An 18674-nucleotide genomic window follows, 5' to 3' on the forward strand; every position below is an offset into this window, starting at 1 on the left:
CCTCTCTCACCGCTTGGGGTGCGGTGTTCGAAGGCCGGCCAGCATGTGGAGTATGGACAGGAGAGACTCTAGCCTGGCACATAAACTATCTAGAGCTGAGAGCGGTCTTCCTGGGCCTTTGGCACTTTCTCCCTTTCCTCATGGGGCACTGTGACAAAGCAGCTGTAACCGTCACCGCTGGGGAAGCAACGCTGGCACACATACATACACACACAACGCATTCACGATCCGGTTTCAGTTCCCCTACCGTGATCTGCTGCAGAGGAGCAGGTGCACACGCGAGCGATCCTGTTAGCACAGGCACATGTTGAATAACAATTCCCCTTCCTTCAGTATTCACATCGCAAGACATTTCACACATACAGACAACACTTTATTTTCCATTTCGTAATGGTTATCTCGCTATTTCTGGTGTTTGTTAGCAGGAAGTGTGTTGGATAGACTTTCCGGGCAGAAGGCGCTGCGCTGGCTTAACAGAGCGATCGAACGGCGATCAGTTATGACGTCACTGACTGTGCCGCGTCGATGCAGGGCTCCGAAGGCAGACTAAACAATTGTGTGAGGTTGATGGCGGTACCCGTGTTTATGTGTGGGTAAAATTAAAATGTTAAATTTGTTGTTTTTGTAATGAGTATGTTTATTTTGTGGGGTGTATGTTGAGATTTTTTTTGTTACTGCTTGAGTGAGTATAAATGCATGAAGATGTGACCTGGGTGAGTTTATACAAATGATAATTACCAATTTTTGGAAAAGTCCCAGTTGGGGTGGAGTTTGGCCTTTTAAAGAGGAGGCCAGACTCAAGCAAGGGACTTGTTATCCAAGTCAAAGCATATATATATATATATATATATATATATATATATATATATATATATATATATATATATATATATATGTATATATATATATATATATATATATATATATATATATATATATACAGTATTGTTCAAAATAATAGCAGTACAATGTGACTAACCAGAATAATCAAGGTTTTTCGTATATTTTTTTATTGCTACGTGGCAAACAATTTACCAGTAGGTTCAGTAGATTCTCAGAAAACAAATGAGACCCAGCATTCATGATATGCACGCTCTTAAGGCTGTGCAATTGGGCTATTAGTTGAATTAGTTGAAAGGGGTGTGTTCAAAAAAATAGCAGTGAAAAAAAATTCAGTCACTGAGGTCATCAATTTTGTGAAGAAACAGGTGTGAATCAGGTGGCCTGTATTTAAGGATGAAGCCAACACTTGTTGAACATGCATTTGAAAGCTGAGGAAAATGGGTCGTTCAAGACATTGTTCAGAAGAACAGCGTACTTTGATTAAAAAGTTGATTAGAGAGGGGAAAACCTATAAAAAGGTGCAAAAAATGATAGGCTGTTCAGCTAAAATGATCTCCAATGCCTTAAAATGGAGAGCAAAACCAGAGAGACGTGGAAGAAAACGGAAGACAACCATCAAAATGAATAGAAGAATAACCAGAATGGCAAAGGCTCAGCCAATGATCACCTCCAGGATGATCAAAGACAGTCTGGAGTTACCTGTAACTACTGTGGCAGTTAGAAGACGTCTGTGTGAAGCTAATCTATTTTCAAGAATCCTCCGCAAAGTCCCTCTGTTAAAAAAAAGGCATGTGCAGAAGAGGTTACAATTTGCCAAAGAACACATCAACTGGCCTAAAGAGAAATGGAGGAACATTTTGTGGACTGATGAGAGTAAAATTGTTCTTTTTGGGTCCAAGGGCCACAGGCAGTTTGTGAGACGACCCCCAAACTCTGAATTCAAGCCACAGTACACAGTGAAGACAGTGAAGCATGGAGGTGCAAGCATCATGATATGGGCATGTTTCTCCTACTATGGTGTTGGGCCTATTTATCGCATACCAGGGATCATGGATCAGTTTGCATATGTTAAAATACTTGAAGAGGTCATGTTGCCCTATGCTGAAGAGGACATGCCCTTGAAACGGTTGTTTCAACAAGACAATGACCCAAAACACACTAGTAAACGGGCAAAGTCTTGGTTCCAAACCAACAAAATTAATGTTATGGAGTGGCCAGCCCAATCTCCAGACCTTAATCCAATTGAGAACTTGTGGGGTGATATCAAAAATGCTGTTTCTGAAGCAAAACCAAGAAATGTGAATGAATTGTGGAATGTTGTTAAAGAATCATGGAGTGGAATAACAGCTGAGTGGTGCCACAAGTTGGTTGACTCCATGCCACACAGATGTCAAGCAGTTTTAAAAAACTGTGGTCATACAACTAAATATTAGTTTAGTGATTCAAAGGATTGCTAAATTCCAGAAAAAAAAATTTTTTGTACAAAATAGTTTTGAGTTTGTACAGTCAAAGGTAGACACTGCTATTTTTTTGAACACACCCCTTTCAACTAATTGCCCAATTGCACAGCCTTAAGAGCGTGCATATCATGAATGCTGGGTCTTGTTTGTTTTCTGACAATCTACTGAACCTACTGGTAACTTGTTTGCCACGTAGCAATAAAAAATATACTAAAAACCTTGATTATTCTGGTTAGTCACATTGTACTGCTATTATTTTGGACAAGACTGTATATATATATATATATATATATATATATATATATATATATATATATATATATATATATATATATATATATATATATTTGATATTTGATATACTTGATTTTTTTATTTTTATTTTATTATGTCTCTCACAGTGGACATGCACCTATGATGACAATTTCAGACCCCTCCATGATTTCCAAGTGGGAGAACTTGCAAAATAGCAGGGTGTTCAAATACTTATTTTCCGCATTGTATGATAATTGAACTGAGCTGGATGACAAAACTGTTTTCTCCTGAGCGGCTGTACAGCCGAATCAAATTCTGCTGCATTATTTGCCTGTTTAACACTGTGAAGCTGCTTTGAAACAACCTGCATTGTAAAAAGCGATATATAAATAAAAGTGACTTGACTTAAATTGACTACACACTGGGTTAGCTAACCAATCACAGCACATTTTGTATTTATCGAAAGAAAGGATTTCATTGAAACTGGAAATAAACGGCACATTCTGGCCAGAGGTGCTGTAATTATGTAAAATGTGCAAAATTACATTTTTTTTAAACATCAAGCATGAAAGCATATTCTAGTACACCCCCCAAAAAATAAAAAAAGATCTCATAAAAGGACATAATTGGACCCATTTAATATATAATCTCAGATCCAAACTATAAAGTATTGAGTTATAGTTTGAGCAGGTAAAGGGTGAGAAATAGTATCATAATTTTGATACTAAATACTAAGATGTCAAAGAATGATTTTAAATGTTTTGTCCCATGCCTCAATATAATCAAAAAATAATCAATTTTGTGTCAAGATGTGATGCAAATGAAGTGCAGTGGTTTATGATGTTCCCCTCATGCCCCTGATAAATCGTTCTTTTTCGTTTCAGGAGTCATTCTAAGCAGTGACTTCATCACTGGCTTCTGTGGAGAGACTGAAGATGACCATCAGCAGACCCTATCTCTCCTCAGGGAGGTGGGCTATAACATGGGCTTTCTCTTTGCCTACAGCATGAGGAAGGTCTGGTCTACCTTTTGCTTTTCCTATCCTATATCCCTTCCTATTTTACAGTGTCAGATTCATTTATCTCTTGTAATTCTTTTCATAATAATATGGCTGTCATTACAAAAAAATTTTTTTGCATTGAAAACAAATATAAATATGAATAATAAAATGGAAATCCCCAGCAATCTCTACAGAATGATTAAAAACTGGTATAGGAAAAAGTATTTTAATGAAAAATATACAAAAAGAACATTTATTAAAATTACTGTGGCTTTTTTGTTGCTTATCTTTAGAAAACTCATGCATATCATCGGCTTCAAGATGATGTTCCTGTGCTAGTGAAACGGCGTCGTCTGGAGGAACTAATCTCTGTTTTTAGAGAAGAGGCAACTAAAGTCAACAGGGCTTTAATCGGCAGTGCACAGCTGGTGTTGGTAGAAGGAGTGAGTATAACTTCGTACTTCATGATGTTTTGCCTTATTTTACCCACCGCTTGTAGGGTTGCTTGGGGATAGAAAAATGCTAAACAGATAACTGTTACATATGTAAATTTTATTCAGCACTTAAAATCCTCTCTGACTTTCAGTGTATGGACGAAAACAGCTTTTAAAAAAGATTTTCTTGTGTGTTCCACAGAGGGAAGTCATACCGGTTTAGAACAGTATGAGTGTGAGACATTTTTAAAGTATGCTCTGTTATATACCATAAATATGTAATAGTTACACAGTTTGCATACTATACGGCTCTAGAAAAAAATCTAACCGCTACAAAGTTATCAGTTTTTCTAAATTTACTATTCATAGATTTGATAGAGTTTGAGTAGAATTATATTTTTTGTTCCCTTTTCCAGGGAACTCACGCTGCGTCATCGAGATGACTGTTTGGGGTACTTTTGTATATGTGTATGTACAGTGTAGCACTTCTGAAGCATGAAGGAAAAATTTCGAATCCTGATTGGTGTTGAGTCATGACGTAGTATGTGACGGCATACCCGGAAGGTACAAAAGAACATGGTACAGATAGCCTTTTGCACTTCAGCCAGGCGCTCTGTGTATGAATTGTTTGTCTATTTGGTGTTGTTTGTCCAAAATATTATTTTGAGAAGCGGGCAGCCTCGCTGGTTATGTCCCGCATCTGTTGAGGCAGCAAGGCGGCGTAGATCAGTGGGCTTGCAGATAGACTTGTCAGTGGGTCTTGTGACTGCTGAGGTACCTTCTCAGTCCTCATCTTACAGTTCAGATCTTCTCCTTCCCCACGTGGAAGTCCGCACTGCAGTTTCTTCCCCCAGGGTGGAGAACCCAATGCTTGAGCCATCTCAGACGTGCATGGCATTGAGGCGGGTGACGTCAAGCCCCAAACATGCTTTTTTATTCATAACTAAGGGCGCTCGGGCAGCTCTTGAGGGGGCTGCCTGTAGCAAGCCGATGTTCTCCTTCCCCGTGCGGAAGCTCATGCTGTGGCTTCTTCCCCCGGGGTGGAGAAGATTTACGATTTCAAGAATCAGATGTGCTCAGCATCGAGATAGCGATGTAAACGAGAGTTTGCCACTTCACTTTGATATATAAAAGGCTTGATCTCGCATTGCCGAGGCAGCGCGTAGATTATGGGTCTGCAATAGGAGTTAGCACACACAATCGGTGTACATGTGATACTGCTTGGTGCGAGGCATGCAGTCAGCTCCTGAGGGGGCTGGCTGTGTATATTGAGAAATATCTCGACGCGTACAGCCGTGAGCTTTCAGCCTTGTTTTAGCCTCGCGCCTGTGGTCTTTCTTCTCGGGATGAAAGTCAAATATGTTGTAAACGGATTGAATCTCGCACTTATGTATAGATGACGACTCCGTATGAATAAATATTTTTTTTAAAACGTCTAAAAATGTACATATTATCTGACTTTCAGGAGCTAGATATGTTTATTCATCCTATCATTCAGACCATGTTCACTTGATGGGTCATTATGGTGGCATTTGAGAGGTGATAAATTGAAAAATCAACTTTCCCCTGAGCTTTTGACATATAAAAGTTCATGGTAATATAAGAATATCCTGTAAGTTTTGGAACTGAAAACATCCTTGTTAGTCAAAGAAAAGCTTTTATAGACAACAGGCCCAGAAAACGATCGTGTTCGAATCTTGACGTTATCGACTGACGAAACACCACCTCAACAGAATAATAAGCATGTGTAGTTCAGTAGCCCTGCCCAATGACTCATGAAGCCGTTTGGATTGCACTAGCCAGCAGCAATAAACACGCTGAAGAATATAGCAAGATATTGTGCTATTCCTGGTAGTGGAAGAACACAGTCACTGCATAAACTTCCTTCGGATTATAATATTAGGAATGTGTAGTTGAACTTTATTTTTAATGAAGTTCCAGCTCACGTGGGGAAGACATGTACGTGAGTTCGCTTCATTTCACTACGGAATCGTTTGTAAACAAATCTCAGGTGGCGCTGGATTTGTAGGCATATTTAGATTAAAACACAATTATGTGAGTAAAACGTGCTTTTTATATGTAATAGTATTGCATTTTTATAGATCGTTTTGCTTATGTGTACGTGTCTAACAGAACATACCTTAGCTTTAGGATGCTGGACTCAGACATGTATGGGCCAGGGCTCGCAAAGCTCAACGTCCTGATTCAAAGGCCAATGAATCTCGTAATATTACTTTCTTGTTCTGTGCTATTCTCTCTCTCTTGACGTGACATTTGAAGGGCGCTTGTATGAGCGCGCACAGTACGTGCTTATATTGAACGATCGTGTGTGGCCTTGTGTGTAGTCCAATCAATTGCGGGTGGATGAGAAATAAATCATTGTGTTTGTTTGATAAAGACGTACTTTAATTACTCCGGTTGCCGCTTTCAAATCAACCCCTCCCTCAAGTAAACTAAACTTACAAGGGGCATGATGCAAAGATGCAAATCTTATCCAATCCTAGCCGTGGGCATTTACTTCCAAGTCTCCAGTGTGGCACCCCCATCAAAACCCAGCATTTTGGAGAGAGCCTCAAAACCAGTATAGAAAATAGCCTATTACTTATTAGTTATAATGTTTTTGAATGTAAAAACCACACAAATGTCATCAGTTGACCTCAGACAACTGAATTAAAAATGATGAAAATTATCAACCTGACTTATCCGAATTGTGTCCACTTTTCTATATATTCATCTACAAGGGAGGTTTATCACAGGTTGTTTCTAAAAGGGATTCTGTTGCGACCCTGTCGAATCAGATAAAGCCCCCTCTCCCGGAGAGGGACGGAGGTCGCCTCCTCCGTGGGGTTTTCTGGAAGTCGATGCTGCAAACCTCTGTCTACGATGCTCGGGTCACATCAATTTCCAGCAAACGCATGCTGCCCCAGCCGCCACTAGAAAGAACTGCAGCTGGGCAGTGAACATGTTCACACATCGAAAATCCTCCCAGACTAAGCTCTGCCGGGTGGCCGCTTCAGGGGGTCGAATAGGAGGCCCTGTAGGTAACCTCGAGAGGCTGGTTCCCCTAGTAGAGTATCTCGTTGCATGGTTATGCCTCCCGAATATATCTGCTTTGGCCCTGTGTACCGTGGGCAAAGGGTACAGACTGCAGTTCAGTGTTCCACCACTGAGGTTCATCAGTGTGGTGACTGTGACTGAGTGTGCCCAACACAGTGGCAGGTAATGGAACAGGAAGTGTGCTCCCTGATTGAAAAGGAGGCCAGAAAGTGTATCTCTCCGCCAGACAGGGAGTCCGGCTTTTACGGCCGCTACTTCATTGTTCCCAAAAAGGGAAATGGGGAGTTGGGTCTCTGAGGAGATTCAGGTTCAAGATGCTCACTATCCCATCGTGAGTCAGATCCATTTCCATCCTTCCTGCCCATTGGGAGTTCCTGAGGTTTGCTTTTGGGGGCGAAGCGTACCAGTGTTCGGGTTATTCCCCATTGGCCTAGCTCTTTCCCCTTGCACGTTGATGAAATGCATGGATGCAGCATTGGCTCTAGTGAGACGACAACTGGCTTATTGGAGCAAGTCGTGCAAGAGAAGGATGATTCGAAATGAAGTGCTTGGGGCTGAGACTTAACACAAAGGGATGCGTGTTGATGCCCTCCCAGTGGACTATGTTCCTGGGAGTTGTATGGGACTTGATGACGATGCGGGCACAGCTGTCCCCCAGGCATATTGAGTCCATACTGGAGGCAGTCTCCAGAGGGAAGCTAGGCTGCTGCCTCATTGTGAAGCAGTTCTAGAGACTACTGGCTCTCATGGCAGCAACATTCAACGTGATACCGTTTGGCCTGTTCCACATGAGAACCCTTACAGTGGTGGCTAAAGACCAAGGGTTTTTCCCAGAGGGGAAATTCCTTCCGTGTGATCAGGGTAACGCGCAGATGCCTTCGTTCCCTCATCATATGGAGGAAACCTTGGTTCCTGTCCCAGGGGCTGTTTTGGGAGCATCATGTTGCTGGAGAACCGTTTCAACAGATGCGTCCCTCACTGGCTAGGGTGCGGTCATTAAAGGCCACTTTGCGAAAGGTCTGTGGGGAACTCAGCATTCTTCCTGGCACATCACTGCCTGGTGATGCTGGCAGTCTACAAGGCTCTGAGGAGCTTTTTCCCGGACCACCTCGGCCAACATGTCCTGGTACGATCCGACAATATGGCTGTGGTATCGGATCTAATTCACCAGGGGGCCTGAGGTCACGCCCTCTATGCAGACTGGTGCACCAGGTTCTCCTGTGTCCCCAGGGGAAACTGTCATCCCTCAGGGCGATGTACATCCCTGGGGAACAAAATCAGGAAGCAGACATCTTGTCGAGGCAGAGGCTGAGGTCCGGGGAGTGGTGACTCCATCCAGAGGGTGGGTGTGTTGTGTTTTCCACTCGGTGTAGCGAACATGAGGTGGACCCAGTTAACTGCCTGGTGGCTTCAGTGCTGGAGTCTCTCCAAGGTCGCTTCTCCGCCGAGCTTACCCCGTACACACTTAAGGTGTTTGTGTCTGCCATTAGGGCTTTCCACTCACCTATAGGTGATGGATCGCTGGGGAGGCACCAACTGGTTGTATGGTTCCTCCGTGGAGCTCGGAGGATGAGGCTGCGGCTCATTCCAGAGTCCCGTCCCCCCCCCCCCCCCGGTTCGGGCATTGAAGTTCTTTTTGTAGAAGTCTACGCAGAGGAGTTCACCCAGAATGGGCTGCCTGCTTGAAAACAGACAGTCAGTAACTGGATCCAGGCTGTAGCCACGGCTTATCAGGTGCGCAATTTGCCTTCACCGATAGCCATGAGGGCTCATTCCACCAGGGGCATGGCCTCCTTGGTGGCCCTCCTTTCTGGAGCCTCTTTGCAGGAAACGGCCGGATGGACAACTCTGCACACCTTTATTAGGTACTATAGTACTATAGGTACTATAACCTCTACACCGACATTATCAACATCTTCCTTTACATCCTGGCCATCGTAGGTCGACTGATTGCGCCCCCTTCCTGTGAAAAAAGGGAAGTGTAGTCTGCTTTACATGGAATGATGCATAACCTCACCTTTCCTCATAATAATAATACATTTTATTTATAATGCGCTTTTCTAGAACCCAAAGCGCTACAACAGGGTATCCGTGGGGTCTTGAAAAGTCTTAAAAGGTGATAAATCAATTTTGGGAAAATTAAGACCCTTATAAAGTATTAAAAAGTCTTATCACAGCTTTATAAAGTCTTAAATTTTGAAAGTATTTTGTTCAAGCTTTGTCAAAAGAGTTTGACTCCAAAAAGTATTTATGAATATATTTATTTTCATCCCCATAAGTCTTTAAAAACAACGGGTGCTCAGTCTGAGATCGGCTCGGAGCACGCGTGCCAGGGATGGAAATTAGCACTGCCACCAGCCAAATGCGGCTGCTTTTGAATTGTGGCGGGTAAACTCGCTTCACCTACCGAGCTGTTTCACCTCTTTGTAAAATTTGTTCAATGCATGCGAGTGCTACCGTATGTGCGCATATAACCAGTCGTTTTCTCCGTCATCACTCGCTTGAAGACGCGCTGTGAGACTCGCGCGCGCTGAGAAAAGATCTGACCCTGTGCATCATCCGAGAGCGCGCGTTCGTCTCACAGCGCACAAATATTGAGTTCTCTTTCAAGTCTTGCGTTTACACGGACAAACTCACACAAGAAGTATGTCAACATGTACATCTTGATGAGTATCCTAGCAGACATAGTCTGAATATGCCTTAAGTGAACTGTATAGTATGCACAGTCGAGAAAGACGAGCATATTCCTGCATCAGGTCTTAAAGGCGCAGTAGCCTTTACTGCTGCCTGAGGGATGTCCTTATATTTAGTTTGACATTAAACAATGCTCTTGATTGAATAGCTTTTGTAAGTTTAATAAGGATTAATCTTTCATTTAAACAGTTAAATATGCAGTTATTTTACATTTGATTACTTTATTCAATTTCTGTACCTTTCTGCAGGCCAGTAGGCATGTACATTATTATTTAATGTACACATGAGTGAGGTCGAGTTAAACATTTTAGTTTGAATTTTATTTTTCGGTTTTCGGCTTTGGTTTCTTCTTTTTTGGTTTCGGTCAAGAATTTTGATTTCGGTGCATCCCATTCTGATACTGTTCTGCTCAGTATGTTGTCAACACGCTTCAAAGATGCCAGAACAAATAGTTTCATTCATGGGACTAAAAACCATAAAACTGGAAGCCATAAAAGACCACAAATCATCGTGAAAATGTCAGTATTTCATTGAGACTTGAGATTAAATAAACTGCTTAAGTATTGTAGAGCTTGTAGTATTAATTTTCACATGCAGTTACACATTGTCAGTTAAAAACAAAAAAGTAGCTGGTAAAAACATTGAGTGGTAGACTTTGAAAAAAGTTAATTTTCATCCCAGGCAAGCGCTGTCTACGGGTGACGTCATGTATTTTGTGAAATGCGCAGTTAGGTAATGTGTCGCCCTCCATACGTTGCGAAACAGATATGCAATATAAACAATACAAAATTGGCCTACGATAGAGATTTTAAGTCTACATTCGACTACAACTGTTTATTAAAGGTTTGTTGCAGATTAGAACTTGAAGTGCGATGAGGTCTTCTCATATTTTGAGAAGGTCTTTAAAAAGTCTTAAAAAGGTATTGAAATTAACTTCAGGATTCCTGCATATACCCTGTACAAACAAATACAATTCAAAAACTACAATAAATGCAATACAAAGTAAAAAAAAAAAAAGTGCAGTACAACACAGCAGAATATTACTGACAGTCCATAAAAGCAATTTTAAAAAGATGAGTTTTCAACAGCTTCTTAAAACTGGCTATTGTGTGAGCCTCTCTAACAGCAATGGGAAGCGCGTTCCATAACCTGAGTGCAGCAACAGAGAAAGCTCTCTCCCCCATAGATTTTAATCTATGGGAAGGCTGTTGAAGTATAAGGGAGTCAGCAGACCGAAGGGAACGAGAAGGCATGTATCGGGTGACTAAGTCACAAAAATAAGAAGGGGCAGTTCCATGGATAGCTTTGTATGTTAATGTTAGCATTTTAAAAACACTACGTGACTGTACAGGAAGCCAATGCAAACTATAGAGCACGCCTGTAATATGTTGATGTGATGGAGTATATGTGAGAATAAAAGCAGCTGAATTCTGGATATACTGGAGGCGTTTGATTAATTTAGCTGGTAAGCCAATGAATAATGCATTACAGTAGTCTATCCTGGAAGTAACAAATGCATGAACAAGCCTTTCAGCGTCAGGTGGAGTGAGGAAAGGCCTAATTCTTGCGATGTTTCTTAGGTGATGGAAAGCAGATTTTGTAATACTCTTAATGTGAGAGTCTAGTGTCAAATGAGTGTCAAAAATTACTCCATGGTTGCAAGCCTAAGCAGATGAAAGTACAACACAGTTATCCATAATCAAATTCATATTGCTACCCTTATGAATAGCTGCTGGTGTGTCAATGAGTAGAACCTCTGTTTTAGAAGAATTTAGTTTTAAAAAATTAAGGTGCATCCATGTTTTTATTTCCAGCACACACTCTGAAAGAACTGTTGAGGTGAGAGTAGGATCAGACTTGGAGCTGATGTAAATTTGCGTATCGTATGCATAAAAGTGATACCCCAAAGCATATTTCCTAATAATTTGTCCCAAAGGAAGCATATACGCACTAAACAATATAGGACCCAGTACAGATCCCTGAGGAACAACATGACAGACCTGTCCAAGTTCAGATTTGTTGTTTCCCAAAACAACAAACTGGGTACGATCAGTGAGGGAAGATTTAAAACAGTTAAGTACCGTGCCAGTGATACCAAGCCATCTCTCCAGCCTGTTTATCAGGATAGAATGGCACACTGTATCAAATGCAGCACTAAGATCAAACTGGACCAGGATGGTGGAGGCTCCAGAGTCTGCTGAGATAAGCAGATCATTCATAACTCGAACCAGGGCTCTTTCTGTACTATGTCCCTTTCTAAACCCAGACTGAAAAGGTTCAAAATGCTTGTTGGAAGACAAGTGTGAGTGGAGCTGTGCCACAACAACACGTTCTAAAACTTTAGCAAGAAAGGGTAAGTTTAAGATAGGTCTGTAATTAGATAGATCTGACTTATCACATCCAGGCTTTTTAAGGACTGGTGTAATAGCTGCAACTTTAAGGGCTTTTGGAACTGAACCAGTAATGAGGGAGGTGTTCACAATGTTCAAGATGAGGGGGCAAATTGACGAGAGACATCCCTTCAGAACAGATGTTGGGATTGGGTCAAGAGTACATGTAGTTGTATTCATTGCCATCACTAATTTCAGAATACAGTCATTAGTGACTATGCTAAAACTAGAAAATGCACTATCAGGAAAACTAGGTGGAAAGATCACAGGAACTACAGAGCAGGGTACCAGACTGAGACTTATAGATATTTTAAAAATTTTCCATGAAGAAACTGAGAAACTTGTTACACTCCTGTACAGAGGAACAAATTGGTGACTTGATTGGTGCAAGGAGGCTGTTGATTCTCTTAAAAATCTTATTTGGGTTTGCAGCACCATCACTAATAATAGATGAGTAGTACTTTGTTCTTGCTGCTTTGAGTGCTTCAGCGTATTGACTCAAATGACCGTCGTACATGAGTGTATGAACTGTCAAACCCGATTTCTTATATTGACGTTCAAGCTGCCTGCTTTTCATCTTCATAGCCCTTAACTCAGCGGTACCATGGAGAAGATTTACTAAATGAAACAACATGTTTTCTCCTAGGGGCTAATTCATCCAAAGCAGATGACAAAATAGAATTATAGTGATCAACAGTTTCTACAGCTGAGTGCTCTAAGATCAGGCAGGAGAGATTGTCATAGTTAAGGTTCTTGACATTTCTAAAACTAATGATGCTTTTTTTGAGTACTACTTAAAAGTGGAATATTTAAATTAAATAGCTCTGTGAGTTCATTAAAAAACATAGGATTTGGTTTTGGAGGTCGATATATGAGTTCAATAAGGACAGGTGAGACTCCGTTCACTTTAAAAGCAATGCATTCAAATGATGATACACAGGGAATGGTCATTTCCGTGACAGATATATCGGCTCTGTAAATAACAGCGAGACCGCCAACTTTGCCACTTTGATGTGGTCTCTCAATGTATGTATATCCTGGTGGAGCACTCATATTTAAGTTTATGAAATCGTTTGGCTGGTGCCAAGTCTCACAGATACAAAAAAAGTCCAAAGCATTGTCCGATATGATATCATGAACTACAGCAGTCTTATTATTCATTGAACGAACATTTAGATGTGCAAATCGAGCAGTTTCACTCCTCACTTTCTGATGAGTCAGTTGCGGGTAACACAAGTTTGCATGGCAAACACCACGTAGTGAACGCTTGTGTGTTTCAGACACCTTGGATAGAGACCATAGAACTTTATTTCCAGTCCCAGTAGTATAAACATGACGCCATGATCCTCTGTGTAAATATTTCGGCTGACATAAAAGCCGACATGATTTCAAGGTCTTTTAAACACAGACGTCGGGAAGCAAATTATGTTCCAATGAGAGAAGTTCTGAAAAAGAGTACCTCATCATGATGAAATCCAACTGTTGTTGAAGGACCCGCTCTCCACAAAGCCCAGACAGGGTCACACTAATGATGTCGATGATGATGATGTTGATGAAGATGGCAAAGCGAAGGAATCCGCATTATAGGAGCAGCGGTATCCAAATTGAATAACTAGAATCAGAATCCAGACGCGTTGTTATCGCACTGCTGCATTAGACAGGTCGCAATGTTCTCAGTCAGCAGGATCAGTAATACCACGATGTTGTGCCCAAAACCGAGAGAAACTCCACAGTAGAACTCCAATGTCGATAAAACAGCACAAAAAGAGCCAAATAATAATAATAAAAAACTAAATTATTTAAAAACAAACAAATATGGTAATAATAAAAAAAAAAAATAACAATACGGACGGAGAAGTGGCAGCCAACGTGCGCCCGCGTTCTCTCCCCCCGGAAGTGTCATATTCTTAATTCCCAAAACTGTCATCTCACTTAGTCATAACCCGAGACATTTTATTCTGTGAACTACTGATATGATTTCAAAAAAGATGCAGTGTTTTCAGTGTTTTGCATTTACTTTTAAACAACACAATGCTAATGTTTTCACTTTACAGGATATTTTGAAGACGGTAACCAAAAAGTTGATGGGACCCCGTTGACTTCCATCGTTTTTTCCCCATACTATAGTAGTCAATAGGGTCCATCAACTAATAATAATAATAATAATACATTTTATTTGTAACGCACTTTATTTTAAACAAAATCTCAAAGTGCTACAGATTTAAAACAATCAACAACAAAAAAATAAAAAATAAATAAAACTGAAAAATTAAGAATTAACAAATCAAACAAAAGCACTGCTAAAAAGATGGGTTTTAAGACCACGTTTAAAAGCATCTACAGTCCACAAGTGGGGTCCGCGGAGAGCATTCCACAGACTGGGGCCTTCTGATCTCCCATAGTACGGTGTTTGGTAGTGGAAGTTTTAAGAAGATACGTTGAAACAGAGCGGAGGTTACATGTGAGTGTTTGTGTGGTGAGGAGTTCCTTGAGATAGGTGGGTGCGTCACAATGGATGCACTGGTGAGTAAGGAGGGAGATCTTATACTCGATCCTGAGAGAGACAAGGAAGCCAGAGGAGTGATTTTAGAACAGGGATGATATAGTCGTAATTGCAACTGTTACCCTTATTCTTCAAAATATGTTCTTGTAGTTTCAGCAGAAGAAATATATTCATACAGGTTTAGAACAACTTGAGGGTGAGTAAAGGATGACAGATTTTCTATTTTTGGACAAGCCATCCCTTTATTTGACCTGACTGTGGGGAATGAAGCATTGTTCTACTGACAAAAAATAAATAAAAAAATTCTTCAGAGTTGGGAAACATTGACAGAGCAGAAAGAAATATGTTTTCTTTAAGGATAACCTTGTACGTGGCTTGATTCATTAATCTTTCACAGATTAATCTGCCCAATTCCCTTCCTGCTAAAGCACCCTAAGATATCACAGATCTTGGGTTGTAGGCCTATTCAGGTCTCCTTCAGACCATTAAAGGGGGGGTGAAATGCTGTTCCATGCATACTGAGCTTTTTACACTGTTAAAGACTTGGATTCCCATCCTAAACATAGACAAAGTTTCAAAAACTAATGTTGGACGTTTGATGGAGTATTTCTGTGTTAAAAATACTCCTTCCGGTTTCTCACAAGTTTCGGCGAGTTTTTTTCTAGTATGGGTCTACTTGACGTTAATAGATCGGAAGGTCCTTGTATGGGCCGTACGGGCTCTTCTCCCGGTAGGGTGCGTGCGCGCGCGCGCGTGTGTGACTATACGAGAGAGAGGAAATGCACGCCGTAAACAGTCTCTCAGATGCAGATCCAGTCGTCCGTGAACACTTGCGGCGCCGCACTTCTCTTTATTCCTATGGGTGACGTCGAGCGACTTCAACGCTTCAGCACAGCATTCCGGGAAGGCAGCGCTGCATTTGAACCGATTTGAACGCAGAAATGACGGGAAGCTTCACAACATCGTTTCAGTCGCGTTTCAAAGTGGATTTACACGCCACTGCTGTCAGGACTTTACCAAATCATACCAAAGAAGTGTGTTTTTGACGGAGCGGTCCCAGCGATAAAGGTTCGGTCCTGCTTTGGAAGCAGCCGGTGAGTTAATCTGCTTCAAATGTCTCTGCTTTTGGCTATCGTCGCGTGAGTAAACATCAGTAAACGACACAATCGCGTGCTTCGTCATTCAAATGCGCTAACGGTTACTCCATTGTTGTTCTGTATAACGTTACAGTATTCTGACGTGCAAAACCGTTTTGCTTGCTACTTCTAAGGTCTAGTTGCATACAATAGTCCATAAACCGAATCATGTCCTCATACACTGCGAGTAAAGACACAGAAATGTGGAGAGGCCACTAAATACAGTAACTTACATACCACAGAGACGGACGTCCTGATGTTGCCGTTTCTCCTGTTCAATTTATTTCTGCCTCAGATTTGATTCTGGATCATTATCTGTATTAGCTAAGATAGCGATGGGTTTCTCCACGCTTGAGGACGTCACCGCTTTGCGCTTGTCATTCTTTAGCTCCGTCCACACGATACACCTCGTTTTTTTCCGGAAGGACTCGGTACAGCCTATATTTCTTTTATAAATATGATAAAACTAAAGACTTTTCGGAGATATGAAGGATGCAATACTACTCTATAGGTACTCAAGATTGACATGAGATTGACTGAAACTGAGTGTTTCACCCCCTCTTTAAATATCCAGGTGTGGACCAAAGCTGAAAATTGGACTCAGAACTTGAAAAAAGAACTTGGGCAGCGAATCAGAGTAGATTACCTTACTTCTGTCCTCTATAGTCCAATCATTATGGTCTTTTGCAAACCTGAGCCTGGCTCTTCTTTACTTTTCATTGATGACGGGCTTCTTTCTGTTTTTGCACAACTTCAGCCATGCCCCTAGAAGCCTATTTCAAACTATCTTCACCATGCACTTAACCCAAACTGCTGTTTTTTTGTCATTGGATGTCATCACATCAGTGACTCCAATGAGTTGACAGTTATCCAGTGGATATTAAAGCCAGATTTTAACTTTTTTTTGCACTCAACCAGTTGGTCCTATTGCAAGAGGAAACTGATGACCACATCAGGGTTTTTTTATATACTTTTCCTGATTAAATATGATTTAGTTTAGGTTATAATCTAATTGTAAGCTAACTAAGTAGAATGAGGCATGCTTTTGTTGGACTTCAGTAGACACTGGAAAGGAATGGCTGCCATACATGAAGAAATGCTGATTAATTTTTTTTTGGCACAGTCTCTTAATTTTTGTAATATACTTAATCAGTAAGAAGGTAGTATGTTATTTCAAACATAGCCTTATTGAACCATGACACTATTTTTTTTTTTTTTTTTTTATATATCTTTTTTTTTATCAGTTACATCTGATTACAGATTGCTTTCAGTGGGAAGGGTAAATTATTGTAGATTTACTCTGAGAGACTCTTGCAATGTTTTTAATGCCTAAAAGTTTTACAACCTTAAGCATTATGTATGATTATCCCTTACAGAATTTTGTTTTTTTCTTTCTTTCTTGATATTTTACAGGAGAGCAAAAGATCCTCTGAGGAACTTTGTGGTCGAAATGATGGAAATATGAAAGTACATTTTCCTAAAGCAGATTTGCATGTTCAGCCGGATAAACCTCAGATGGTCCCCATTAAACCTGGAGACTATGTGTTAGTAAAGGTATGGTATGCACTAATAGTTCTTTCTGTAATATTCGGAGCAATTTTATTGTTGCTTGCTTTGAAAATGTTTTCGACTACCTTTGAAAGGGGTTGAAAGTGGACAAGCTTAAAAAGTTTTAGACCCCATTTAAACATATTGGTCAACTGGGTAAGTTGGGTATGAAATGAAATTTTATTAGTACCGGTACTTTAAAAATGACAGCACTCTAATGAGCAGTATTTCAATCAATCAATCAACTTTATTTATATTGCACTTTTACAATGATGATTGTTTCAAAGCAGCTTCACAGTGTTACCAGGACAATATTGCAACAACATTTGATTTGGCTGTACAGTCGTTCTGGAGAAAACAGGGATGTTATCAGCTTATTTTAATTTATCATATAGCGACAATGTTGGCAGATCAGTATTATAGTTTATAGAAATAAATATGACTTAATTAATTAATTTTATTTGTATATTTAGCTGAATAACATGGATCATAATTTTAGTGTCCCCAACTGAGCAAGCTAAGCATAAGTCGACAGTGGCAAGGAACCAAAGCTTCATCAGGGCATGATGGAGAAAAATAAACCTTGGGAGAAACCAGACTCAGTCGGGGTTACATGGCATTAGTTTTCATTGTTATGCTGACGATGCTCAGCTCTATATTTCCTCACGCCCTGACGAAACCTACCAATTCACAAGATTAACGGAATGCATAGCTGATATAAAAAAATTGGATGAATAGTAATTTCCTGCAACTTAATTCAGATAAAACTGAATTTTTAATTATTGGACAGAAAAGCTCCACAAGTAGTAACCGAGAATACTGTCTAACACTTGATGACTGCTCTGTCAAGCCCTTGTCGTCAGTGAGGAACCTGGGTGTGCTCTTTGATACCAATCTTTCATTTGAAAGCCACGTTTCTAGCATCTGTAAAACTGCATTCTATCATCTTAAAAATATATCTAAATTACAGCACATGCTTTCAATGCAAAATGCTGAACAGTTAGTACATGCGTTCATGAGCTCAAGGCTAGATTATTGTAATGCTCTACTGGGTGGTTGCCCTGCTCGCTTAATAAACAAACTCCAGCTAGTCCAAAATGCAGCAGCTCGAGTTCTTACTAGAACCAGGAAGTATGATCATATTAGTTCAGTTCTGTCAACGCTGCACTGGCTCCCTATTAAACATTGCATACATTTTAAAATCTTGCTTATTACTTACAAACCACTAAATGGTTTAGCTCCCCGGTACTTAAGCAAGCTTTTAACACATTATACTCCATCACGTCTATTGCGGTCTCAAAACTCTGGCCAGTTGATCATACCTAGAATATCTAAATCTTCCTAGCATTGTTTG

At 40.5% G+C, this 18674-nt stretch overlaps 1 protein-coding gene across 4 annotated transcripts in view; it reads left to right on the plus strand.

Moving 5' to 3' along the window:
* cdk5rap1 (CDK5 regulatory subunit associated protein 1) overlaps window positions 1-18674 on the plus strand; it is a 128574-nt gene that overhangs the window by 79588 nt on the left and 30312 nt on the right. For 3 of the 4 annotated variants that reach the window (XR_010900538.1, XM_067430986.1, XM_067430985.1), the window contains exons 10-12: window positions 3443-3573; window positions 3852-4001; window positions 17186-17326. Coding sequence is in view for 3 of the 4 variants with exons in the window: in XM_067430986.1 (XP_067287087.1) it covers window positions 3443-3573; window positions 3852-4001; window positions 17186-17326 (422 nt within the window). In the remaining variant the exon portion in view is untranslated. The remainder of the gene's footprint in view (window positions 1-3442; window positions 3574-3851; window positions 4002-17185; window positions 17327-18674) is intronic. The other variant, XM_067430987.1, reaches the window with a different exon arrangement.

Source organism: Pseudorasbora parva, chromosome 22 (assembly GCF_024679245.1).
Source record: "Pseudorasbora parva isolate DD20220531a chromosome 22, ASM2467924v1, whole genome shotgun sequence".
Classification (NCBI taxonomy): domain Eukaryota; kingdom Metazoa; phylum Chordata; class Actinopteri; order Cypriniformes; family Gobionidae; genus Pseudorasbora; species Pseudorasbora parva.